Consider the following 24424-nt stretch of genomic DNA (forward strand, 5'->3'; position numbering starts at 1 on the left):
CTGCCTGGTGCTAGACTGAATTTCTGGGGCAGTTTCGCTCACAGTCATTTCTGTAACCCTATACGTGGGGATTCCGCTACCGTATGTACTTCTCACAGAACCTGACAAAGAGAAGACATTGAATATTGAGCAAATATCTTAGAGAATTTTTAAAGTATTTATCCTAGTTGATTTACAGTGTTCGGTCAATTTGTGCTGTACAGCGGAGTGACCCAGTTGTACATGCGTATACACATTCTTTTTATCACATGATCCTCCATCATGTTCCATTACAGATGATCAGATATCGTTCCTTGGGCTGTACAGCAGGATCTCGTTGCTTATCCACTCCAAATGCAATAGTTTGCATCTCCTAACCCCAAACTCCCAGTCCCTCCCACTCCCTTCCCCAGAATTTGATATAATTTAAAATAAAGTACTAGGAATGTGTCATGGTGGGTGTTTATATATTAGTACTGATATTTTAACTGTGTTTTTAAGAAGTGTTTTGTAGTAAATGACGTAAGTGTAGTTCCTAAGGTGGGGGGGGCATTTACGTATTCTAGGACTTGGCCCAATAATAGGATCAATCCACAGTGAGCATGAGATCCGTGACTTGCGGTATGTAAAGCATCATGGACCCCTTTTAACCAGTAAATCCCGAATTGAGGAAGTCGGCTGTGCTCCCAAGCCTCTGGTTTTTAGTTTGGTTTCCTGACTTTAGAAGGCCGCTTGATAGTATTTTATTAGCATAATCTGGCATTTATAGTGTACTCTGCTTTTTCAAGATCTCTGACGGATATGCCAAACAGTCTCCTCTGTTTAGGCAAGGAGTTTGGGCACTGATTTATTGACCTTGCTTTTGTAGCATAATATGGCTTCATTTGGTAGTGCCAAGTAGCTGCTGCCTTAGATCTGTTGTGACATGTTCCTTGTGCTGCCCTTAGAAAGAATGTCATCTCCTTTGTTTGCTATCTTTTAAGTAGCATCAGGAGGCATGTGGTAGATACATGCCTGCCTTAACTGTCACCCTTTTTAATGTAATTGGTACTTGACTAAAGTTAATTTGAACAACCTTTTAAAAAATGCATCACGGTTTCATGCCCTGACAGTTTGAACCACAGTTCCTCTGACATTGTTCAAATTCAGAGTATTTATTATCTCTCCTGTTTTTTTCTGTCATCAACTGTGAACCTGTAAGTTTTTCTCCAATGTAGTATATCATTCACTATCTAGAGTATTGTTACCAGAGTATACTGAAGAAAATCATGTGGCTTTTTAAATCTTTCCATTGAGACCACTAATTGGAATGTACGATGAAGTGGCCTGTTCACCACAGTTTTGTCCTAGAATATATCTAGTCTCCTATCACTGAAGTGATGCTTGCTGTTTTATAATGTCACCCATGCTAGATATTTTTGGAAATGAATAAGAATGAGATGCTTAAGCAAGTTTAGCTGTGTTGGCTTTGGTATGGAATGCCAAACACACTGCCATAGGGGTTAGAACAGTCGACACTCTTACCAGCAACACTTCACGGGTCCCTTCATTTCACATCCACATAAACCATTTCTGTTTGTCTGTCAGTCTTTTTAACTTTAGCCAGTCTGTAGTGGCTGTGTAGTGATATCTAGTGTTTTTTTAAGAATGTGTGTCTTCTGATACTAATGATGTTGAGTATCCTTTCATATGTTTGTTGGGCATTTGGGTATCTTCAAAAGAAATGTCCACTCAGGTTGTTTTCCCATGTTTTTATTTGGTTGTCTGTCTTTTACTTGTTGATTTATTAGATATACATACATATGGATAGATAGATATGGGGTTTTTTGCATATAGTGTGTTGTTGTTGTTTGTTAGTTAAATGAATTCAAATATCTTGTCCCTGTCTGGTTTAATGACATCGTGTGAACAGAAGTCCTAATGTCATTCCATAAAAGCAAAGTTTACAGTGAAATGCGAACATCTCAAGCATGCAGTTCCATCAGTTTTTATGAATATATGCACTTGTTTAACTACGTCAATTATAGAGCACATTCCCATCACCTTAGAAAATTTTCTGAGGTCCCGTTCCAATGGATTCCTACCATACATAGGTTATTATTGTTCTGATTTCAATCCTGTAGCATAATTTTGCCTGTTCTTGAATTTCAATTAAATAGAATAATTTAATCTTTTGTGTCTTGCTTCTTTCACACAACATAGTGTTTATCTGTTTATCAATAGTTCATTTAAAAAGTCCTGAGTAGATGTCATGTATGAATATAGCACACATTTATTTATCCATTCTACCATTGATAGACGTTTGCCTTATTTCCAGTTTTTCAAAGTAATGAATATCTCTGCTCTAAGTCCTTTTGTATAAGTCTTTTTGTGACCATATTTTAGTGGGTTCTTAGCTAGACTCTATTCTGTTTCATTGGTCTGTTTGTCTGATTTTATGCTAGTAGAAAACTGTTTTGATGCATGTAGCTTTGTAGGGAATTTTAAAATTGAGTGGTATCATTTCTTTTTCAACATTTTTCACTCTGGGTTTTTTTCCATCTGTATGTAAATTTTAGAATCCACTTCTCAGTTTTGTAAAACACACCTGTTTGGATTTTGATTAGAATTGCCTGTAATCCGGAGTTCCCGTCGTGGCGCAGTGGTTAACGAATCCGACTAGGAACCATGAGGTCGCGGGTTCGGTCCCTGCCCTTGCTCAGTGGGTTAATGATCCGGCGTTGCCGTGAGCTGTGGTGTAGGTTGCAGACGCGGCTCGGATCCTGCGTTGCTGTGGCTCTGGCGTAGGCCGGTGGCTACAGCTCCGATTCAACCCCTAGCCTGGGAACCTCCATATGCCGAGGAAGCGGCCCAAGAGATAGCAACAACAACAACAACAAAAAAAAAAACAACAACAACAACAAAAAAAAAAAAAAAAAAAAGAATTGCCTGTAATCGGTAGCAGTTCCATTTACAGAAAATTAAGGTCTTTGGGAGTTCTTCCTGTGGCAGGGTGGGTTAAAAATCTAGCTCCAGTGGCTTGGGTCACTGCCCAGAGGTGCGCGGGTTGGATCCCCAGCCCCGCACAGTGGGTTAAAAAAAGGATCTGGTGGCTCAGATTCAATTTCTGGCGGGGGAACTTCCATATGCCCCTGGAGCAGCATTAAAAAAGAAAGAAAAGAAAAGGGAGGGGAGAGGAGGGAAGAAAATCGATGTCTTCCAGTCCCTGCACATGGTGTGTCACCATTTATTTAGATTTTTACTTACTTCTCTCAGCAGTGATTGAGAGTTTTCAGTATAGAGGTCTTTTACTACATTATTCACAAATAGTTTCTGTCTTTTCATGGTGTGAGTGGAATTTTTTTTAATTTTCTAATTTTATTGTTACAAGTACATTCAAGCACAATTCATAGTTGTATCTTGTTTTTATACCTTGCTGTCCTCCAAAATTCACTTATTCCTAGTAGTTACTTAGTAGATTCCTTGGTTTTTGTACCCAATCACATTAGCTATGTACAAAAGCAGTGTTTTTTTCTCCTTCCCAGTCTTCCCTTTATTTTATTGTCTGGCCTTATTGTGCGTGTCTGAACTTCTTATAAAGTGTCTACCAGAACCCAGGAATGCTTTCCTGTGTACTATTGGAAGGGAAGTGTTCAGTATTCACCATTAAGTATAATGTTATAGGTTTTTTTTTATTTGCCTTTTATTAAGGAAATTGTGTCTGCCTAATTAGCTGGGAGTTTTCTTTATGAATTGGTTACATGCTTTTTCTGTATTTTTTGAAATAATCACAGATGGTTTTTATCTTTCATTTTGTTAACATGGTGAATTGTTACCTTGGTGGACTTTTCAAATATCAAACCAACCTTTCATTCCTGGCATAAACCCCACTCGATCATAATGCATTATCCTTTTTATATGTGGCTGAATTTGGTTTGTAGTCTTTCGTTGAGAAATTTTACATCTGTGTTCATGAGCGATATTGATCTGTAGATTTCTTTAATGTCTTTATAAAGTTTTGTTATCTATACTGTCTCTTAAAATGTGTTAGGAAATGTTACCTTCTCTAATTATCTGCTTTGGTGTTATTTCTTCCTTCATTGTTCATAAAATTCACTACTGAAATTATCTGGACCGGAAAGTTTTCTTCTGTGAGAGTTTTGATAATAAATTTGATTTCTTCCCTGTAATGAGTGTATTCAGATTTTGTTTCTTTTTGTTATCAGTTGTGATCATTTGTATTTCTCATGGAATTTGTAACTTTTATCTATTCACCAAATTTATTGACATAAAGTTGTTTGTGATATTCCCTTTTAATGCCTTTAGGATTTGTGTTGGTATCTTTTATTTCATTACTGATATTAATAGTGTATATCTTTTTTTCTCTTTTTTCCCTGGCTCTGTCTTGCCAAGGGGTTATTAATTTTATTAATCTTTACATAGAACCAGCTTTGGCTTTGTTATTTTGCTGCCTCGTTTGTTTTCTGTGGCATTTATAATTGCTCATATATGTATTATTTCCTTCCTCCAATTTACATTGAACCTCCAAAATTCTCACTAATTACTGCCTTAGCCAATTCCTACTAATTTTCTCTTTTGTATTTTTAGTATTATTTATATAGAAATATTTTCTAATCTCTCTTATGTTCCCATTGTTATTCTTGGGTGACAAATCACTCCAAACACGAGTTTTATTATGGTGACAGATCTGTGGGTTAGAAATTTAGAAAGGGCGCAGTGCTAATGCTTTGATTCTGTTCTGTGATCACTGGGGCCTCTGCTGAGAAAACTTGACGGCTGGGGATGACTGGTGACTTGACTGCTAGGGACTGGACTCCTACCTGGCACTCAGTACTGGATACCACAGCTGAGACCTTCCTTTGGTCTTGTTACTAAGACACCTCCATGAGTTACCACTATTGGATGTCTTGGGCTTCCTGGCAGCATGGAGGCTGAGTGCAAGAGCAGATGCCCTAAGGAGAACCAGAAGGAAGCTGGATAGCCTTTTAAGACCTAGTCTTAGACATTACATAGTGCTGTCTCGTCTCTATTCAAAAGACCTCTCAGATTCCAAGGGAGAGACTTGGACTCTACCTCTTGATGTAAGTGGCAGAGTCACACTGTAACAAGAGCATATGGGATGAAAAACACTGTTCTGGCCAGAAATGTGAGCTTCTTTAACCCATAAGTTGTTTAGGAAAATGCTATTAATTTTCCAATATTTGGGGCTCTTCTAGATCTCTTAGTGCTTTTGATTTCTGATTTCATTCTTCTGCTGCCGGTATTCTGTACAATTTCAGTCGTTTGATGCTCACTGGTAGCAGTATTATTGGTCTTGCGCGTGGCCTCTCTTGGTGACTGTTACTCTGTGCCCTTTGGGTATAGAGTTCTGTAAATGTCCGGAGCTCAAGGTGGTACTCAATTTTTGTACTTTCTTAGTGATTCTAAGCCTTCTATTGGTTACTGGAGAATAGGTATTATTATCTCCAAATATAATCGTAGATGGGTCCGCTTCTCCCTTTAGCTCTTCTGTCAGTTTTCTCTTCATGTTTTTTAAGCTGTACTAGGTACATTCTCGTGTAGGATTATTGTCTTCCTCACTAATGGCTCCTTTTTCTCAAAGGTTCCTGTTTATCTCTGGTAATTCCTTGAAGTGTACTTTCTATAATAATAATATAGTCAATATTATTTTTTACCATTTTTATATGTTTACTGTTTATATAGCATATCTTCTTTTTTCATCTTTTTACTTTTAACAGCTGTATCATTTTTTAGGTGGCTTCTTGTAGACAGCATTATTTAGGCTTTGTTTTTTCTTTCACCAGTCTGACAGTTTCTGTCTTTTAAGTGATTGGTTTAGACCATTTGCATTTAATGTAACTATTGATATGTTTGAATTTATTGCTTTTTGTTTCACTTTTTCCCTTTCCCATCTTTTTTTTTTAATTTAAGAAAATTAATACTCTTTATTTATTCATTTTTCCTGAATGCTCTAGGGAGTTTAAGATACATCACACCTCTCACCTATTTAGTTTTTTGCCACTTTACACAAAATGTAGAAGCCTTACAACCATACAGTTTCCTTTATCCTCCCCACTTTATACTTGTCATATGTGTTTTATTAACATACATTAAAACCCTTATCAGACCAAGTTATATTTTTGCTTTCCACAGTCATAGCCATTTTAAAGAACTTACGGAAAGAACAATAGTGCATTATATTTACCCAGTTGTGGCCTATTACAGCATATCAGTATATTTTGATTAAATTCTGAATTGCCATTTCGTCTATAAAGGATTCCTTTTCTCAGCCCTATTTAATAAATGTTTTTAATCAGCTGAGTTAGGGGCATATTAAGTAAAAGTCAGCAATTAGTTGCTGTATTGATTTAAATGGAAAATATTGCTTCATTTTTTTATTATGTAATTTAGACTATATTTAATTGAAGTTCTCAGTAAAGATTTTTATTTTGTGACGTGCTTTAGCTGTATTTGTAATTAGAGGTTTTCTCGGTTTGGGTTTACTAATAGACTTTCCCTTTTAATGATAATAATAATTTTTTAACAAGCTGTTAATAATTTATATGATGATATATCTCCTTGGTGTTTTGAAACACTCTAAAAGTCGTAAGAGTCAGTTGCTAGTGTCTCCACTTTTTTTGTCTTTTTTGTCTTTTTTTCTAGGGCCGCACTGGCGGCATATGGAGGTTCTCAGGCTAGGGGTCAAATCAGAGCTGCAGCCGCCGGCTTACACCACAGACACAGCAATGCATGATCCGAGCTGCGTCTGTGACCTACACCACAGCTCATGGCAACACTGGATCCTTAACCCACTGAGCAAGGCCAGGGATTGAACCCGAAACCTCATGGTTCCCAGTCAGATTTGTTAACCATTGAGCCACGACAGGAACTCCTGCCTCCACTTTTTAATACCCAATTTTTCTGCATGAAGGGCATGTTTATATTTTTTATTGAACATATATTCTGAAACAGTGTTAGACACTTTTGATTTACATTAGTAATGAGGGGTTTCTCTGTACTCCATTGCTTGGGATTCATATCTGAAACATGATATCAGGAGATCTTTCTCCTGTTAACAGTCCATCTGTGCCACAGATACACCTCGCTGGCAAGGAACCCTCCTAAAAAATACTGTTTGAAGAAATAGTTTACTTCTTTGGTAAACATTTTAGATAGTACATTGAAATATCTCTTAGTCTTGTTTCCTTAGAAACATGTTCTTTTAAAAAATCAGTAAAAGAAAAATGTGACCTTTTTCTGGAAATCACAGAATGCATTTTATAAGAATTAAAGGCAAAAGATATTCAGAGCAAAATACAGTAATTTTCGGTGTTGTGTTCTTTTATCTGACAAAAACATCATTCCCAATCCCAAATGATCATTGATATTCATCCTTCAGCTTGTTTGTGCTTGGCCCTGGGGGTATCCCTGTGCGGGAGCATTCCAGGTAGAGGGCGTGTCAGGTGCCAAGTCCCTGGATCAAGAGTGCAGTTGTCCTAAAGAACAGGGAGCGTTGCGTGACTAGAACCCTGTGAATGCTGGGTGGGTGGGTGTGTGTGTGTGTGTGTGTGTGTGTGTGAGTGTGATGAGGACAGAGAGGGAGCCTGGGGCCAGGGGATGCTGTCTGAAACGTTCTGTGTGACCTTTTGATTTTAGGATTTTTAGGGAACAAAACTCAGTGTCAAGCTGAATGTCAACTCTTTTTCTTTTTTTAAACCTTGGACGTTTATTCCAGCTTACTCTTTTACCAGTGTGTCATGGTTTGATTGATTGATCCATTGATTGATTGAGGAGCCACACAGCTGTTCTCTGCCAAACATATTTGTTTATTGTGGCAACGTCTGAGCTGTTTTACACCAGCTAATATAGTGATTGATGTGAGGAAGACGGTGAATGAGTATAACATGTGTGCCCATTTGTTTGGCCCCTTTAAAAAGACAGTCTTACTTTTTATGCTTCATCGAAAGGTTATTCTAACATCTTAGGAGAATTATGCATTCTTGATTATGTTTCCTTAACAAAAAAAGTATTGAATTATTCTTTGTCCCATCACATTTTCCCAGCGACCTCCTTTGAACAGAATTTTAATTTTGTCTTAGAAAATTGAGAAAACAAAAAGCTACTGTATTATTAAAACTTAGGTTCAATGCACATCTATCTCTAAAGCATGGCACGGTCAAGGGCAAAACGTTGAAGGTCATTTTCTGTTAATGACTGAGTTCCCAGGATGATTCATGTTTTAGCCTAAGTGCATAGACAGACAAGAAAACACTGAGAGAAATCGAATAAAATGAAAAGGGAAGTAGAAAGAAGTCGGAAGAGTATCAGTCTAATTCAGGTGTTTGCATGAGTGTTGTGTATTATAGGTTTTCATTCAGAAGATCCCTGTGGAGGCATGCTTTGGCGGTCCATTGTCAGAAGTCTTTGAACTATATATATTTCAAATTGTACATTCACATATGTAAATTACACCTCGATAAAGTTGCTTTTAAAGCTATAGTTGATACCCTTAAGTGATGCTCTTTTAAAATATGGTAGTACCGAGCATTAGAGCCATTGGCAAAGGTATGTTCTCGTACCTTTCTTGTAGAAAGCTGAATTTTTTTATAGCCTCTGTGGAAGCACCTCTGAAATAGTCATGAAGATAAAAAGTATTTAATCCAGTAGTCCCATTTCTCAGACTCTGTTCCTTAGGAATAAAAGGCCCAGCACTCAAGAACAAGTATGCACATGTATTTAATGCAGAATTGTACTTAGTGGCCCAAAACCTGGGTACCAGATCAATGCCCATTATCAGATGAATGGCGGATTAAAGTGTGGGGCATCTTTATTGTAAGATAGCAGATAGCTCTTTAAAAAGAGGGGTAAGAACTCTATCAAATGAAAGGATTTCCATGAAGTACGTTAGAGAAAAGCGTGATGCACAGAAGAAAACCAAAGAGGGTTATTTCGTTTTTGAAAAGCAAATGGTGCTCTAAAATATAATGCGAAGAAACATGTTTTAATGCAGGTGCCAGAAAAACACCTCAGGATGTATTCCAGATCATTAACGTCCGTAGTAGTGTGAAGGGCACGGTGTGTGAGGGAGTGAGCAAGGAGCGGAGGGAGAGGTGAGCCAAAAAAATAGGCAGAACTTGTATGAGAAACATCAACACACACACACACATGCACACACTCACACACACTAGCCAAGACTTCATGTTACGTGCATAAACTGGGAGAAAATGCTACCGTTTTTACATACTGATTTATAGAGATATTCAAAATATGCATTCGAATTTTAGAAAATATGTTGCAAAGTAATGTTGATAACATGATTATATTTTAGGAAATGAAAGATTCCCTGTAGATGAGTTCTTGTTAAATCTGAGTTGGAGAAAATTCCTGTTTCCAGCTTTCTTTCCGTTTCTCTTAACTTTGAGGCTCTTCACATGGATATCCATTTATTTTGAATTGTAATGACCAGTGCCGAGCAACGCTGTGTAATCCCCTGTTCCTTCGGCCCCACCCATCAGTCCTAACCAACGGATATTTCCCAAGGTCGGGTCTGCACAGACTGCTGAGTCCTTTTGGCACCGTGGGTGAGAGGGTGAGAACTGAGTACTTCCAGTCCTTGGGTTTGCTGGGCCTCCACTTGTTTTTTTCACGAAATAGTATGCAGGGAAGCACATTCAGATCTCAAATGGTGTCTTCCAGCCCTCTGGTTTTTTGTTCTGGCTGTACATTTTGTGCTTTTATGTCACTGACTCCGGAGGCTGAGAATATAGAGCTAGACTTGAGATGGACGGAGTGGTGAAGATGTTGTCCTCCGAGAAACGCTGCATCTGTGGTCATCACTGGTTGAGATTTCTTTCATAATAGTGGGTACTCTTGAGACTCTGTTTTTAGCAGCTTTGTTACCTATAACATAAAACCTGTTTTTCACCTTCACATAAGGACAAAGCAAGATTTGCAAAGTGGAAAAAAAAAAAAGCTACATCCCTTACTGACCTCTCCTTTGGAAAACCATTGCTTTGGAAAACCATTGCTTTCCTTGTGTGGCTTATGTGTCCCCGTGGACTTGTCCGTGTTTGCCACAGGAAACGTTCAGTGTTTCCATTCGCTCTGTTTACCTTTGCCCACCTAGGAGTTGAACCAGGACCTTAACCCCGTTGGAGTTGATTACAACAGCATATTTGGAACACCTCAGGATACACACACACACGTGCACATGTATGTACTTAAACTAATAGAGCATCGAGAGCCGTGTTCACTAATGCTGTAATGATCCCACTTCATACCTAAATGTAAAGCATCTTATAAGATCAGTCTTGTCCAACAGGACACCCAGTTCAGAGCATCTTATCACAGAAAAATGTTGTGTAAGTCCAAAACAGGGAGCCAGTGTGAGACCCAGATGCTGCCAACAGTGGGACTGTCTGTGTGATAAGCACTTCCAAAGAGCGTTTGTATCCCATTAAACTCTCCCATTATGATTCCTGAGAAGATTTAAAAATAACATAGTTCCAACTCTTGATTAAAAAAAAACACCCGAAGACCCCTATTCTAAGGCTACTCTACCTGGATGTGATCAAGAAAAGCTTCAAATTACTAACCGAGCCTTCATTCTTTTGTACCACAAACTGCCCACCTTTTAAAAGCATTTTGGTAAATCATTTTTTCTACTCCTGAGGTATTGACTTTTTGCATAGACAAACATTATTCATTTGGCTGTGAATCCTTAAATATGGATCCTTATACTTTTTTTAAAAAAAGGATTAAAATATAAATACATAAAGGGAGAAATTATTTAAAAGTAGTAGACTTGATTAATCATTCAGATTGAATGGAGGAGTTCCCTTGTGGCTCAGTGGGTTAAGGATCCAGAGTTGTCACTGCAGCGGCCAGGTTGCTGCCATGGCTTGTGTTTGATCCCTGACCTGGGCACTTGCACATGCTGTGGGTGTGGCCAAAATAAATAAATAAGCTGAGCAAAAAATATAATGCACACACACAATATATAGTTAACCCTTTTATGGGGATTTTTTTTTGGAGAATTTATGACATTTACAAGATTGAAAGAATAAAGATGATGAACTGGCATAAGTAAATGTTAATGGGGCCAGTGTAAGTATAGAAGAGTTAGGGGAATATATTTCATATGAATTCTTCAACTTTTAAAAATTGGAAGAATTACAATGATTTAAAACTATTGTTTTAGAAATTGAAACATCTCTTTAATTCTTTATCTTTTTTGTTTTTGAACAGGCCATATACTCCTTTGAAAGGTGGAATCTCCAACGTATGGTTTGACAGATTTAAAATATCTAATGACTGCCCCGAACACCTTGAATCTATTGATGTAACATGTCAGGTGCTTACGGATTTGATTAATGATGAAGTCAAAAGTGGCATCAGGAAGAACAGGATATTAATAGGTAAGATCTTTCTATGTTGGCAGTTTAAATATATTTTTTCACTTTTGTTTAATTCTGTACATGGAATTTTACTTGGAACATTATTTAGGAGCACTTTGTATATCATTCTACCCATGCATAGTTTCAGATAAACTTTGCATATTAAGGGTTTTAAGGATAGTAGCAATATAAGCAACTGCTCATGAAACTTTGTATGATTTTCTTTTTAATAATAACATACTTTAAGATATCCATGGTGGTTAAATTTTTCTTTCTAGTTTAATTTTCAGTTAAGAAATTACTCATTCCAATTTTTAAAACATTTTAGCTTAATTTTTAAGAATATGTTTAAATTGTTATTACCATAATTAAGATAAGTTAGAGTACATAGCCAAAATATAACATAAAATTCATGAAAAGTGATCTCTTCAGAGTTAATATCATAGAAATAGGTATTTATAAACTTTTGTCAAAAAGGTCTTTCGCAATCTCTCTTCCCAAGGGCTTAGAGCATGCCTTTATGTAAGCTGAAGTCTGCTTATACCCTTTTCTTTTTCTGTAATCATTAAATACATAAACTATGAAAATCTCCATGTCTGTAATTCATACAAAAATAAGATGGGCTCTATAGAGTGTGAATGATACAGGATGGATTTTTATTAAAGAATTATTTCCAGGAGTTCCTGTCGTGGCGCAGTGGTTAACGAATCTGACTAGGAACCATGAGGTTTCGGGTTCGATCCCTGCCCTTGCTCAGTGGGTTAAGGATTCGGCGTTGCTGTGGCTCTGGTGTAGGCCGGTGGCTACAGCTCCAATTCGACCCCTCGCCTGGGAACCTCCATATGCCGTGGGAGCAGCTCAAGAAATGGCAAAAAGACAAAAAATAATATTAATAATTATTATTTCCAAATAACTATTTAACTGATAATGAGTTGTATTTAATGATGAAATTATAAAGCAAATCCGATATCTCCATCACGTTTTAAGATAACATTATAATCTACACTGAAATCCTGTGTCGACAGGACTGGGGCAGATGAATAACGTTTTGTGTTTATTGAGGTACTGAGCTAGCCATCGAGTTGAGAAGCAACATGACCTGATGGACAGAATCCATTCTTTTCTGTCCTGCTTCCACATGGACTTTCTTACTCAAAAACTGTGCGCCTTCCAGCCTGATCACATCACCTTCTTGGGCCTCTGTTTCCTCATCCGTGTTTAACTCTGTATTTCACCCTGGAGCCGGAGTAAGAAAGGGACATAGATGACATGATGGGGGTACCGGAAGGAGCATAGCAAAGGGCACCCTACTCAGTCTAGCGGGTTATGCGAGTTCCAAGGTAAAGTTCAAAATGTGTGACTATGTGCCAGAGTCGTCCTTTTGTCATTTAGCGAATGTTTGCTACGTTTCTCCTGTGTGTCAGGCAATAAGTTAGTTTCTCGAAGGGACTCACAGATGTGCTACCATGGCTTCCAACCCAGGAGAGCTGCGAGGTTCTTCGAATGGTACCTGTGATGTCAGCTGGCCTTGATGAGTCACCGACAGCAGTGTCACCGACAGCTCCTCACAGGGAATGGTCACGCAGATTGACTTGTATTTCTCAGGGCCCATCCCTCACAGCACCTAGCACTAGCAGAACATGTGCAATGAATGGCATGACCTGACCAGTAAATTAATAGTTTACGTAATTGAGAACCTCAGGAATTGAGGTGAAGAAGCGGCCATAACTGTTTGGGCTATTGGAGAAGCCTTTGATAGAAGAAAGTGTCAGAGACATTTGAAATGTTGAAGTGTGCAAATAAATAAAATTGTAACTGTGGCAGAGGACTAGATGTGGAGAATGAAATGAATGGCAAGGAGAAGTAGAAAAAGTAGTACTAGTTGTTTTTGTCTGGATGGCTTTAGCAGCAAGTCTGTTATATGATGGAAGCTACCTCCTGATGCTGATGGCTAGACTGGTGGCCTGAAATGCAGAATGGTATAGTGATAAAGCTACGTCACATCTAAGGTCCACCACTGCCTGGCTGGTTCCTTTCCTAATTTACCCACACTAAATTTCTGCTACCGTCTCTGTAAAGTGGGGATAATAATACAATGTCTGTTTTGCTGGGAAACTCTCTATATAAGCTGTTTGGCTCATTTTACACTCTCAGTAAATTCTTTCTGGTTCCCCTTTTTCCTTTATTCTATAGGTAATTGGGGAGAGATGATAAAAGAGAGTCTTTGAATCATAGAGTTAATTGGAAATGTGCTTTAGGAAAATGAACCTGGCAGAAGGGGTAAGTGAAGAGATACGAAGTCAGGCGTAGGAACACCAGTTACTGAATTTATGATTATAGGGCAATGAGATGCTGAAGATTAATGTAAGAAATTGCTTTAAAATAAAACTATAAAAGCTTCATACATTAAAAAGTAGAAAATATACAGATTAGTACTTTTAACGTGCCTGGAAAGACAAAGAATAAAGACATCAAGAATGTATCCTGTTGAACTGTAGCCGCTTATCTGCTTCCTTCTTCTCTCATCTCTGCTCCTTGCCCTGTTCCTCATCTGCCGTTGTATTCATCTTTGAAAAGAGGCTGTGGATCGTTCTAAGGTCAGAGAGCCGATAAGAATTTTGAATCTAGGTTTGCTTCACTTCGAAGCCCATGATTCTTCCATTTAATTGAATATTTGTAAAACTCTTAATTATCAAATGCCTTTTATAGAAAAACTGCTAATTGGTATGTCTACCCCCTATATTAGAATGTCTGTCTTATTATGGATCTCCCTGAATAGTGTTGTCTTGAAAAACCTTTGCTAAAAATAAACAAAAGTGGTAATTAACTTGCACTGAATTTATTTTCCTTTTGTTAGGTTTTGACACAAGAAAAGCTATTTTTAGTTGTCTATTTTTTTTCCAAATAATTTCTCAGATTAAGAAAGTATTTCATTTGAACTTGAATAAATATTCAAATAGATTTTCTGTTGACTTTTCTATAATATGATTTTTCAAGTATTATGTGATTCCTCTGGAATTTAGTTTCCTTCTCCCATATCATGGACGGTTTTAATTCTTTTCTGACATACCAAGAGAACCTTGTTAAATAGATGATCTTATTTATAAAGCAATCAGCAATGTGGTCAGTATTTTATCAAAGCGCCATTGAACTCACAATGAAGTTTCTTTATGGAACGGTTATAAACTATTTTAAAATTTGAAATTTACTACAAAACCTACATCATAGGGTATTTGTATGCTCTTACATGAATATAAAAAATTGGGAAAGAAAAAGTATTTTTCTAGAATTTGTGAGAAGAGCTTATTAACTTCTATAAAGCCTCTTTCCTAGCTTGTGATGTGAAAGAGACCATAGAAGTGCAGCTCCAATGTTGTTCCACCTTGTTACCTGTATTATTATTATTTAACCAGTAAGTGAAGAGGTTCAGCCATGAGGTTCAGCAACAGTTCTGCAGCGTTAAACATGTACACCAAACCTGTGATTCTTGACCTTCTTTTATTATGGAAAATCTTTGCTTATCCCACCTCCGTTTTTGTTGCTAGATGCTTTTCGTAGGTTAGCTATGGATGCACAGAGGAAATAGCATTCTAGTCTTATAGGGATTTTCTCATGCAATTGTTACTTTTTTTTTTGTCTTACTTATCTAATAAACTTCTCATATATTTGTAAATGTGGCACATGAAGCAAGCAGTATTGTTACTGTATTTGAATATTTGTACCTGCATTTCCTGAGTTATGACTGTCATAATTGCAGATTCACTAATGCAGCCGATGGCAGCATAGTGAACGTTAAGAACCTGGGCTCCAGCTCAAACTGAAGGTTTCTGCTCCTAGAGGCACTGTTTTGTGTCAGTTTCTACTCTTAGATTCCCTGTTCCATAGTTATATGAGTCTCCTTAACCTCTCTGCTTAGAAGATAATAAATAGTACTTATCTTATGGAGGTGTGATAATTCAATTGGTCAATTCATGTGAAATACTTAGAAATGGGCCTGGCATGTTGTGTTGAAAAGCTTTTCTTGCTGTTGTTAAATACTCTACGTATTTTTCTACTGGTTTTATTCTTTTGTAAAGTGTCTATTATAGTACCTTTTAAGTCAGATGAGATTCAGATGTTATTTGTAACAAAGAAGGAAAGATTCAGTGGGAAGTCAAAGAAAAATCCATTTGAGAGGCTGAACGATTTTTATTAAAAGAACAGTTCACTTAAGATGCTAAATACAAACAATATAGTGAGGTTAGGTTATTTTTTTAATGAATTATAAGAGGAAAGACTAGAAAACTTAGAAGATTAAAAAGGAAAACACACAGAGATGATAGTACAAAATTGTTATCCTTATTGATTTTGTTTAACATGTGATAAAATTTCAGATTTAATGTCACACATTATGTTCTCATGGAACCCTTGTCTCTGAGATTGTAATTGCAACCAATATAACTTTGTAAACAAAGCTATTCTTGGAGTTGCCGCCATGGTGCAGTGGCAACGAATCCGACTAGGAACCATGAGGTTGCAAGTTCAATCCCTGGCCACACTTAGCGGGTTCATGATCTAGTCTTGCCGTGAGCTGTGGTGTAGATCGCAGATGCAGCTTGGATCTGTCATTGCTGTGGCTGTGGTGTAGCCTGGTGGCTGCAGCTCCAATTTGACCCCTAGCCTGGGAACCTCCATATGCCGTGGGTGTGGCCCAAAAAAAAGGACAAAAAAAAAAAAATTCTGTGGTCTATTTTGCTTAGTGGCATTTAATTATATTAAACTCAGTTTTGAAAATAATGTTTTTATAGTATATGATATCCCACCCATCCTACGTAGTCTTCCCAGCTTGGGTCCAAAACAGGGACTTTTCATAATACATTTAATCTCCAGATCGTTGATAATAATTTTAAATGGTAGAGCGCACACACACACACAAAACTACCAAAAGCTTTACAGTTTCATGAGGGAGAGCGCGAAAGAGTGTTCTGATACAATCCAGGGATCACTGTAAAGGTATTTCCAGAGTGTGCAGTGTGGGCAGTGAGGAGAGACCAAGCAAATGTTGTGGGAGCTAGGAGCCGCTTCTTGGAAGAGAGAACTTCCAGTTGAGCTTTACAGAAGGAGTGAGAATATGATGGGTAAATAGCAGGAATACATTCCCGAAAGAAAGCAAGGGCCACGTCTGCGTCTCTCAGGATGTACGAGTTTGGCGTGTGCTTCAGCTCCTGGGGTTATTGAACTGTATGCACAGTGACACCATCGAATGTGCATTAGGAGGAGTGCAGTGACCCCCCCTGTGGAAGCTGGCCTGCGTGGGGGCCAGGAGAAGGGCAGGATGGCCAAAGACTAACGTGGACAGTTTTTCAAGACTCGGGAACACGAGGTTGAGTAAGATTCCGCTTGAGGACATTGTGGTCACCTGCAAGTGTTCGCTACGAAAACGAAGTCTTTGCCTTGTCGTTTTCCTCAATAGACATATTCTTTCTTCATGGGAAAAATAACCTTTGGCTAGACAGGCGGAGCTGGGCGGAGTCTGCTGTGCAGGAGATGTGGGATGAGAAAAACACGTTCCTTCGAGGTGCTTGTGAACCTTCCCTCTGTACCTGAAGCATATTAAGACATAAGAGTTTATTTTTATATATTTACACCACACAAGATTCTACAAAGGGTATGATAAAAGCTAGGAGAAGCAGGGGTGATCAAATAGTGACTTTTAATTTACTTTCTGAGTTTGGCAGCACAGCTCTTGTTGAAACCTGGATTCAAATCCTGTCTTCTGAGAAAATTATTAAAAATATAGTTTTATACTGTGTAAATTATACAGATTATTGTCTACAGTATCTTTATTGATCCTTGTAGTGGGTAAAATAGGATATTATTATTCTCATTTCAGATAAGAAGAAACCAAAATTCAAAGAGATTATTGGCTAAAAAATAAGAGTTAAGACTAGAACCCAGATCCACTGACGATAGTCAAAAACTTTGCACCACAGTGAGATTCCTTTTTCAGCCACTAGGTGGTGATAATTTGTTATTAAGAGAAAACTGACATCATTTAGGTTTAACTTTGATCTAGGATGTATAGAACCTGACAAACGATAATGACCAGATTACAAGAATTTTGATAATACGAGCATATTATCAGATTTTTGAAGCAGGGAGAATCAAGCATGTCAGGAATTATGCCTGAGTAATTTACATGGATGCTCTAAATACCCATCCTGAGGAAAAGGGTTAAGGGAATAGTGGTCCATTAATACAATTGAGTATTTTGTAACCACTATATACTATATATACACATTTAGAAGGTACTTGGTATGTGTCATATATGTTTGGTGAATAAAAAATAATTCCAGAGTTTTGTAAAACTGTTTTAAGACATTCAAATCAGTATTACAGAAAGAGAGTAAGGTATAAAATTGTGTGTGTAGAGTGAGCTTAAGTGTTAAAATGAATTTTTTAAAACCTCAAAATCGTATGAGTAGTGAGATTTTGAATAACCCAGTTTCTTTTTTTTTTTTTTTTGGTCTGCATGGTGGGAACACTTTATACAATGGGCATGTATTAACATATTAATGTTATAATAAGATTTAAAGTTAAAATGAAGGGATAGATGGAATTACCAAGATGAAACCTAGCTCCACAATTTCCAGGCTCCCTTTTCTGACATTATATGAGATTTGTGCTGAAGCTCATGGAACTAAAACTTGAGAATAGCATTCTTTTACTTTCTTTTAACATATGTATGTTTTAATTAAATAACTACATTTTTTCAACAACAGTTAATCAGAACTTTAAAGGCTTGGGACTACTGTTTTAAAAGTTTGTCTTAGAAAATGATAAATATTTTGTTTGTCCTATAAATGGTGTATGAGAGAAAATCTACAAACATGAAGGGCATAATTTATATATTCCCAAGTCTTTTGAGACTTTATCACAGTTCAGTCTGAAGAAAAATTATACAGTCATTACATGGAGGAACTCTTGAAACTTAGAAGGAGGGTGGATTTTATTGCAGTTTTAAAATCCTATTCAATTAATAGTAAACATTAATTGTAAATTTTTTTTTCTCCCTCTGGATTTTGTTTTCAGATAGATTAGCTTAGTTTTCGCAGTATAGTTTTTATACATTGTTTCTGTTTAATTTAAAGAGTTCATAAAAGCTAGGTTTATTATTTTTTAACATGTTTTATTCAGCTTGTTAATGCATGTTGCAATGTTAACTCATGACATTTTAATACTTTACCAGCAACTATAAATATACATTATAACTATTACCTACAATGAGTTTACTATTTGGCATTTACTTATTGAACAGTATATTTTATATTGCATTTCAGACACTTACATGGAAATTGAATTCAAATAACTAGTCCTTTGTGTTAATTTTTCTCCTATTCAAGTCCCTTTTCACACCGGTGTCCACCGTGTAAGAGGCGATTGTGTTGTCAGAGACGGCTGCTGAGGAAATGCAGACTGTCTCACAAGGTTCCACGTAGACATTTGACTTCGATTAAATCTCAAAGGAATAAGTTTTCAATGAAGACATTTCTCTCCACTGTACATTACGAGAATTGATCATGAGGCGAAATGTCTGTAGGATGCATTTTTGTTGTTGTTTGCAATATTTCGTGTGTGGAAAAGTGTTTTCTTTTTCAGTTGTGTTGTTGCTGCTGTCAGGCTGGTCCCATCAAGGGGCTCTGAAACCACATAAAATGAGTAGGTTACCCGAGTCAGTCAAAATGAAGTGATGGGGTGGGTGCCTTTAACGGGTAGCATTTTCCCAGTAAGAGGGCTTTTAAAATAATTTGCTAAATGTATTTTTGCTTACCCGTCTATTTCTGTTCATGTTTTCCCTTTGGTATGATTCAGAAAAGAATCTTTATCACATTAAAAGATCCCATTTACTAATCTCAGCCACAGCGTTATTGTTTTTTGTTTTTTGTTTTTTTTTTTTTTTTTCTTTTTTGGCCACCCTGCAGCATGTGGCGTTCCTGGGCCAGGGATGAGATGCGAGCCACAGTTGCCACCCCTATACCACAGCTGTGGCAGTGCTGGATCCCTAACCCACTGTGCTGGGCCAGGGATCGCTCGAACTTGCGTCCCAGTGCTACAAAGATGCCACCGATCCTGGTGCACCACAGCAGGAACTCACAACCTTATTTTTTAGAAAACATTGATTTCACTGGTGTTCCATGTATGGATTTTTCAGTCACTGGGACAGCTTAGATTTTCTGCACGTACTTCATTGTCCAATATGATACTCCCTAGCCACATGTGAGTAAACATAATTTAACTATAGGTAAAATGTAATAAAATTAAACATTTCATTAGTCAGTCACATTTATTATGTTCCTTGGTACATTTGGCAAAGATGTAATTGAAGATCTTAAATTTCTCCAGCAAATGAAAACTGTGTTCCTACAGCCTTGTTATCTGTAACATACGGATTTCTTTTAAATCAGATGTCCTTTAACTCTCACTCAGGCTGGGGAGGGTGGCCCTGAGTCTGGCTGACTCCTGTAAGTCTGTAGGGCTCCCCCTGTGCCATGCCAGGGCATGTTCCTGCCTCCCCATCCTGTCACGTATCTGTTTTCCCTCGAACAGAGGGGTCCATGGATTTTAACCTGCACGTCTCCAGTGGCTAGTGTCACTCCAGTGACCGTATTTGGCACATAAAATGCAGTAAAAGTTTGTCAAGTGAGTAAATTGTTTTCTGCCAAACTCTTTATTTATTTTATTTATATATTTTGCTTTTAAGGGCCACACCTGAGGCATGTGGAAGTTCTCAGGCTAGGGGTTGAATTGGAGCGGTGGCTGCCGGCCTACACCACAGCCACAGTAGCGCGGGATCCAAGCCACCTCTGTGACCTACACCACAGCTCATGGCAATGCCGGATCCCCGACCCACTGAGTGAAGCAGGGATTGAACCCATGTCCTCACGGACACTCGTCGGATTCCTTTCCGCTGCGCCGCGACGGGAACTTGCCCACATTCTTTTTTTGAAAGTACATATGGATGTGTATGTTTTAATTATACCATCGCAAGGCTGTTTTCAAAATAATATTATAATACAAAGATATTTTAACTGGCTCATCAAATTTTGGATCCTCCTTCCTAATTCAAAGATCCCTGAACATCTCTGATACGGCAAACACTAGAAATAGAATCCTTATGGAGCATGTAGCTTGGCAAAGAAGGCAAAAAGGTGTATGTTATTAATTGTAGTTCCAGTGTGAGGACTCCAATAAGTATAAACAAAATATAAGTCGACATTAGGAGTTTAAATAAATAACACTTGTGCCATGACTCATATTTTGAATTACGATGAATATTTTTACTCGACGACCAAGATGTCTTTGTTCGCTTCTAGCCCCTCTTATGAGAGATTATTTTACCAGTGATGACATAGATAGAACAGTGCTATTTATTCATGGCAGGTCTTTCTCCATGAGCTCTAAAGTAAACTAAATTTTCTTTTTAGCATTTATCTCTTTTAGGTCTCCAAATATTTATGGAAACCTGGCATAGCTATATCTTGTTCTAAATTATTGTTAACACATATTCTGCTATGTCTGATAAGTGAACTTTTGCTTCTTGTAGGAGGATTTTCTATGGGAGGATGCATGGCAATGCATTTAGCATTTAGAAATCATCAAGACGTAGCAGGAGTATTTGCCCTTTCCAGTTTTCTGAATACAGCATCTGCTGTTTACCAGGTAAGTTCCAGATTTTAAAAGCAAAGCAGAATAAAAAAAGGAAAGAGAGGAAAACCATTAGACACTGACACATTGCAAGTAAAACAACATTGATTAACCACTGCTACACAGGGCATTTCTGAGACTTGATGACCAAATTAGTTTTATTGATTAATACCAGCCAGTCAGTCATGTTTCCGCAAAGAATTTGGTTCAGCAAAGTGTCAAAGGGGTAGGATAAAAAAATGTGTGTGGAAATCATGTATCTTTTATGCATATTAAAAATATAGATGATTGAGCTAGGTTTGTTTGTTATGTCATGAGCGTCATCAAACCAGAGAATCAGTTACACAGCCAGTACCTGTTCTGCAGCAATGTCCTAATTTATGAATATGGCGCATTAGTGTTGCAGCCTCGTTACCAGCAATGGAACCAGCAGGTGCAGCGATGCGAATAGACATGTCATTTTTCCCCTGCATCATCCCTTAGCCCTGTGCGCCTCCCTCTTTCCACTCCATGCGAAAGAGGTGTGTCCTCCCAAGACACACGGTCTCTGCAGGAAGTGCTTCGGCCGCCTCGAGCTGGTCCTCTGCGTGTGGGTGCAGGTCACGTCCGCTGTGGCCCACGGGGGCCCGGCCCTCCGGCGAGTTCCTCAGACGGCACCACCACGGCCCCTTTCCCCCGAAGTACTGAGGCGTGGGTTACCCTGGCGTCTTTCGGCCTCTCAGACCCGAGGATGCTGGTCTCCATGAGGGTCTGAGACGCTTCCCTCTTTCTCTTCTCCCCCCTAGGCGCTCCAGCAGAGTGACGGCCTGCTCCCTGAGTTGTTCCAGTGTCACGGTACCGCAGATGAGCTAGTTCTTCATGCCTGGGGCGAGGAGACAAACTCCACGTTGACGTCTCTGGGGGTGAGCACAAGGTTTCATAGCCTCCCAGGCGTGCACCACGAGTTAAGCAAAGCAGAGCTAGAAAAGCTGAAGTCCTGGATTCTCACAAAGCTCCCAGAGTGACGGAATCGGGACGGATTTGTTCACAGACATGTAGTGTCTTGTTGAAAAGTGACTTTTACGGCCAGAGTCTAATTTGATAAATAAGCGAAAATAGTGAGACACATCAGTAGGTTACGGGCTTATTCGTTAAATGCTGGGCACCGCAGAGAGTAGTATGGTCCAGGTCATGGTAAACATTAATTAAGGCAAGCGTCTGTGCGTGATTTGTCAGATACGTGTTCATAAATATTTGGAAACCTTTTAAGTAATTGAGTACTAAGCAATTAAACCAGCTGAAGTAAAGGCAGTGGGAAATCATGAAAAGGTTTCACATGATAGTATTTTGTCTTCATCGTCACCTTCTTTAAACCACCTTCCCAGCGGGGTGTTCGTGTTTCTGTGGTTTTCAGTGCCCCCCCGTCCCGTGTGTCGCGTGGTTTCGCGTTGTCTCCGCCGATCCTCACAGGGCCTTGAGGAGGTAGACTGAGTGGGTGTTACTGGTATTTGATCCCAGGGATAGGAGGAGTAAAGACTCCCCCAAAGCCTCGAGAGTGGAGGCTGGAAGCCTTCAGGTGCCCGCTGGAGCCCTCTTTCTGTGAGACCAGAGTACTGGTCTGCTCCAGGCCTGGGGCTCCACTTAGGCTCCAGGTCCCTGTCAGTACTCAGTATGGCCGGTCTTTTCCATTTTATCCATTCTCGTGGATGTATAGGGGTGGCACTTTGTTGTTTTGTTCTTTTAGGGCCGCACCTCTGGCATATGGAGGGTCCCAGGCTAGGCCTTGAATTGGAACTGCAGCTGCCAGCCTCGCCACGGCCACAGCAACACCAGATCCGAGCTGCGTCTGCGACCTACACCACAGCTTGGGGCAGCACTTAACCCACTGAGCGAAGCCAGGGATGGAACCCGTGTCCTCATGCGCTGAGCCACAATGCGAACTCCGTTATTTTCACGTAATAGGAATTTCTTGAGGTATGATAAGAGAACAGAATTACCAGTGCCTTGCACACATTTCAGGAAAATTCAGATTATATGAGACACAAAGACAGCTGGTACACAAGACTTTGTGTGTAATTTTAACACGTGAAAAACCAAAATTATATTTACAGAGAACCAGTGTACTGTTATGTATGTTTGATTCTGCTTCACATCTGCCTGTAGAAACACGTCTCTGCGGCTCTACACGCATACAGCCTTTCCCAGGGAAGGGCGGCCGCAGCGTGTTCCCGCACTGAGGCTAAGGTGCAGGTCCTTGCGTGCGTCATCGCGTGCGTCATCTCTGTCATATTGGTCAACTCTGCCATTTAGCTGCAACCAGATCAGGTCCGTTTGTTCCATCCAGCACTGAATTAAGCTGCTATGATCAGAGCTCTAAGCACCAGCCACGCTGCAGCCCTGGTCCCAGCTGCGCCCACCAAGGGCCTGGTCCCATCCAGCTGAACAATTTCCATGGCCTGGTAAGGATGTGCCTCAGGAGGCCAGCTGTCCTTCTCCTTACGTCTCTGTACCGACCTTCCTACTTCGTCCAAAGCATTCATCCAGCGTTGCAAGGGCAATTGCTCAGACTCCATCTGGGCCTGCAAGGCACAGTCCAGGGCGGTGCAGCCTCCACCAGAGCCCCGGCCTTAATGGTCAGGAGGAATCACAAGGCTTTGAAAGAGCTTTACCTCATCTCCCAGCATTTTATTCTGACCCTTGCCCAGAAAACAGCCTAGGACCCCTTTCTGAGGACAGCTGTATTTATTGACCTAACCACCTCACCAGGGTGTGTGGTCCAGGAGAAAGTAAAACGGGTAGATCCAGACATCTGTTGAGTCAGTTTTTGCTGAGAAAGACCCAATGCTCAAAGATACCAAACCCCAGTGAGTTGTAGGGACTGTGTGCAGCCCATCCAGTACCTGACTGCCAGCTCACTGTTGAATCATTTTGCAACAAAAGGCTCTGCATTGTTGAACGGGAAGCTTTCCAGAAATAAAAGCCAAAAATACAATACAGATTCATTTTATGAGCCACAGTAGTGTGGCCCCTGTCAGCTTATCAGACTGGAACAGTGACACATAACCTGAGAAAGTATTAATACACAGTGAGGCACCACTTACAACCCCAAGAAGAGGTCAAAAGTCAGATGTAATTAGTGTGTCAGGAGCAAGCATGGGCAATGCCCCAGGCAGTGTGGTTGCCTTCACTGCCAGACAACTGGGTCAACTTTCGTCAGGACTCAAAAGTTTGGCATGCAACGGCAGGCCGTATATCAAAAACACTGGCTCCTTTGCTTTGTATCCAGTATAATGGTTGATGTGTCACCGTGTCTAGTCTGCTGATGGCTTAAGTAAGCAGTGCTGGCAGTCTGGCCGTCCAGTCTCGACCAGCAGCTTGACTCCAGT

General features: G+C 39.2%; 1 protein-coding gene across 5 annotated transcripts in view; it reads left to right on the plus strand.

Moving 5' to 3' along the window:
- The window catches only part of LYPLAL1 (lysophospholipase like 1), a 114571-nt gene that overhangs the window by 9705 nt on the left and 80442 nt on the right, over positions 1-24424 (plus strand). For 4 of the 5 annotated variants that reach the window (XM_021064301.1, XM_021064303.1, XM_021064305.1 and 1 more), the window contains exons 3-5: positions 11227-11396; positions 20959-21074; positions 21845-21961. In XM_021064301.1, the coding sequence (XP_020919960.1) occupies positions 11227-11396; positions 20959-21074; positions 21845-21961 (403 nt within the window). Of the gene's footprint in view, positions 1-11226; positions 11397-20958; positions 21075-21844; positions 22367-24424 lie in introns of those variants that run through there. The other variant, XM_021064302.1, reaches the window with a different exon arrangement.

The sequence above is a fragment of the Sus scrofa genome, chromosome 10 (genome assembly GCF_000003025.6).
Source record: "Sus scrofa isolate TJ Tabasco breed Duroc chromosome 10, Sscrofa11.1, whole genome shotgun sequence".
NCBI lineage: Eukaryota > Metazoa > Chordata > Mammalia > Artiodactyla > Suidae > Sus > Sus scrofa.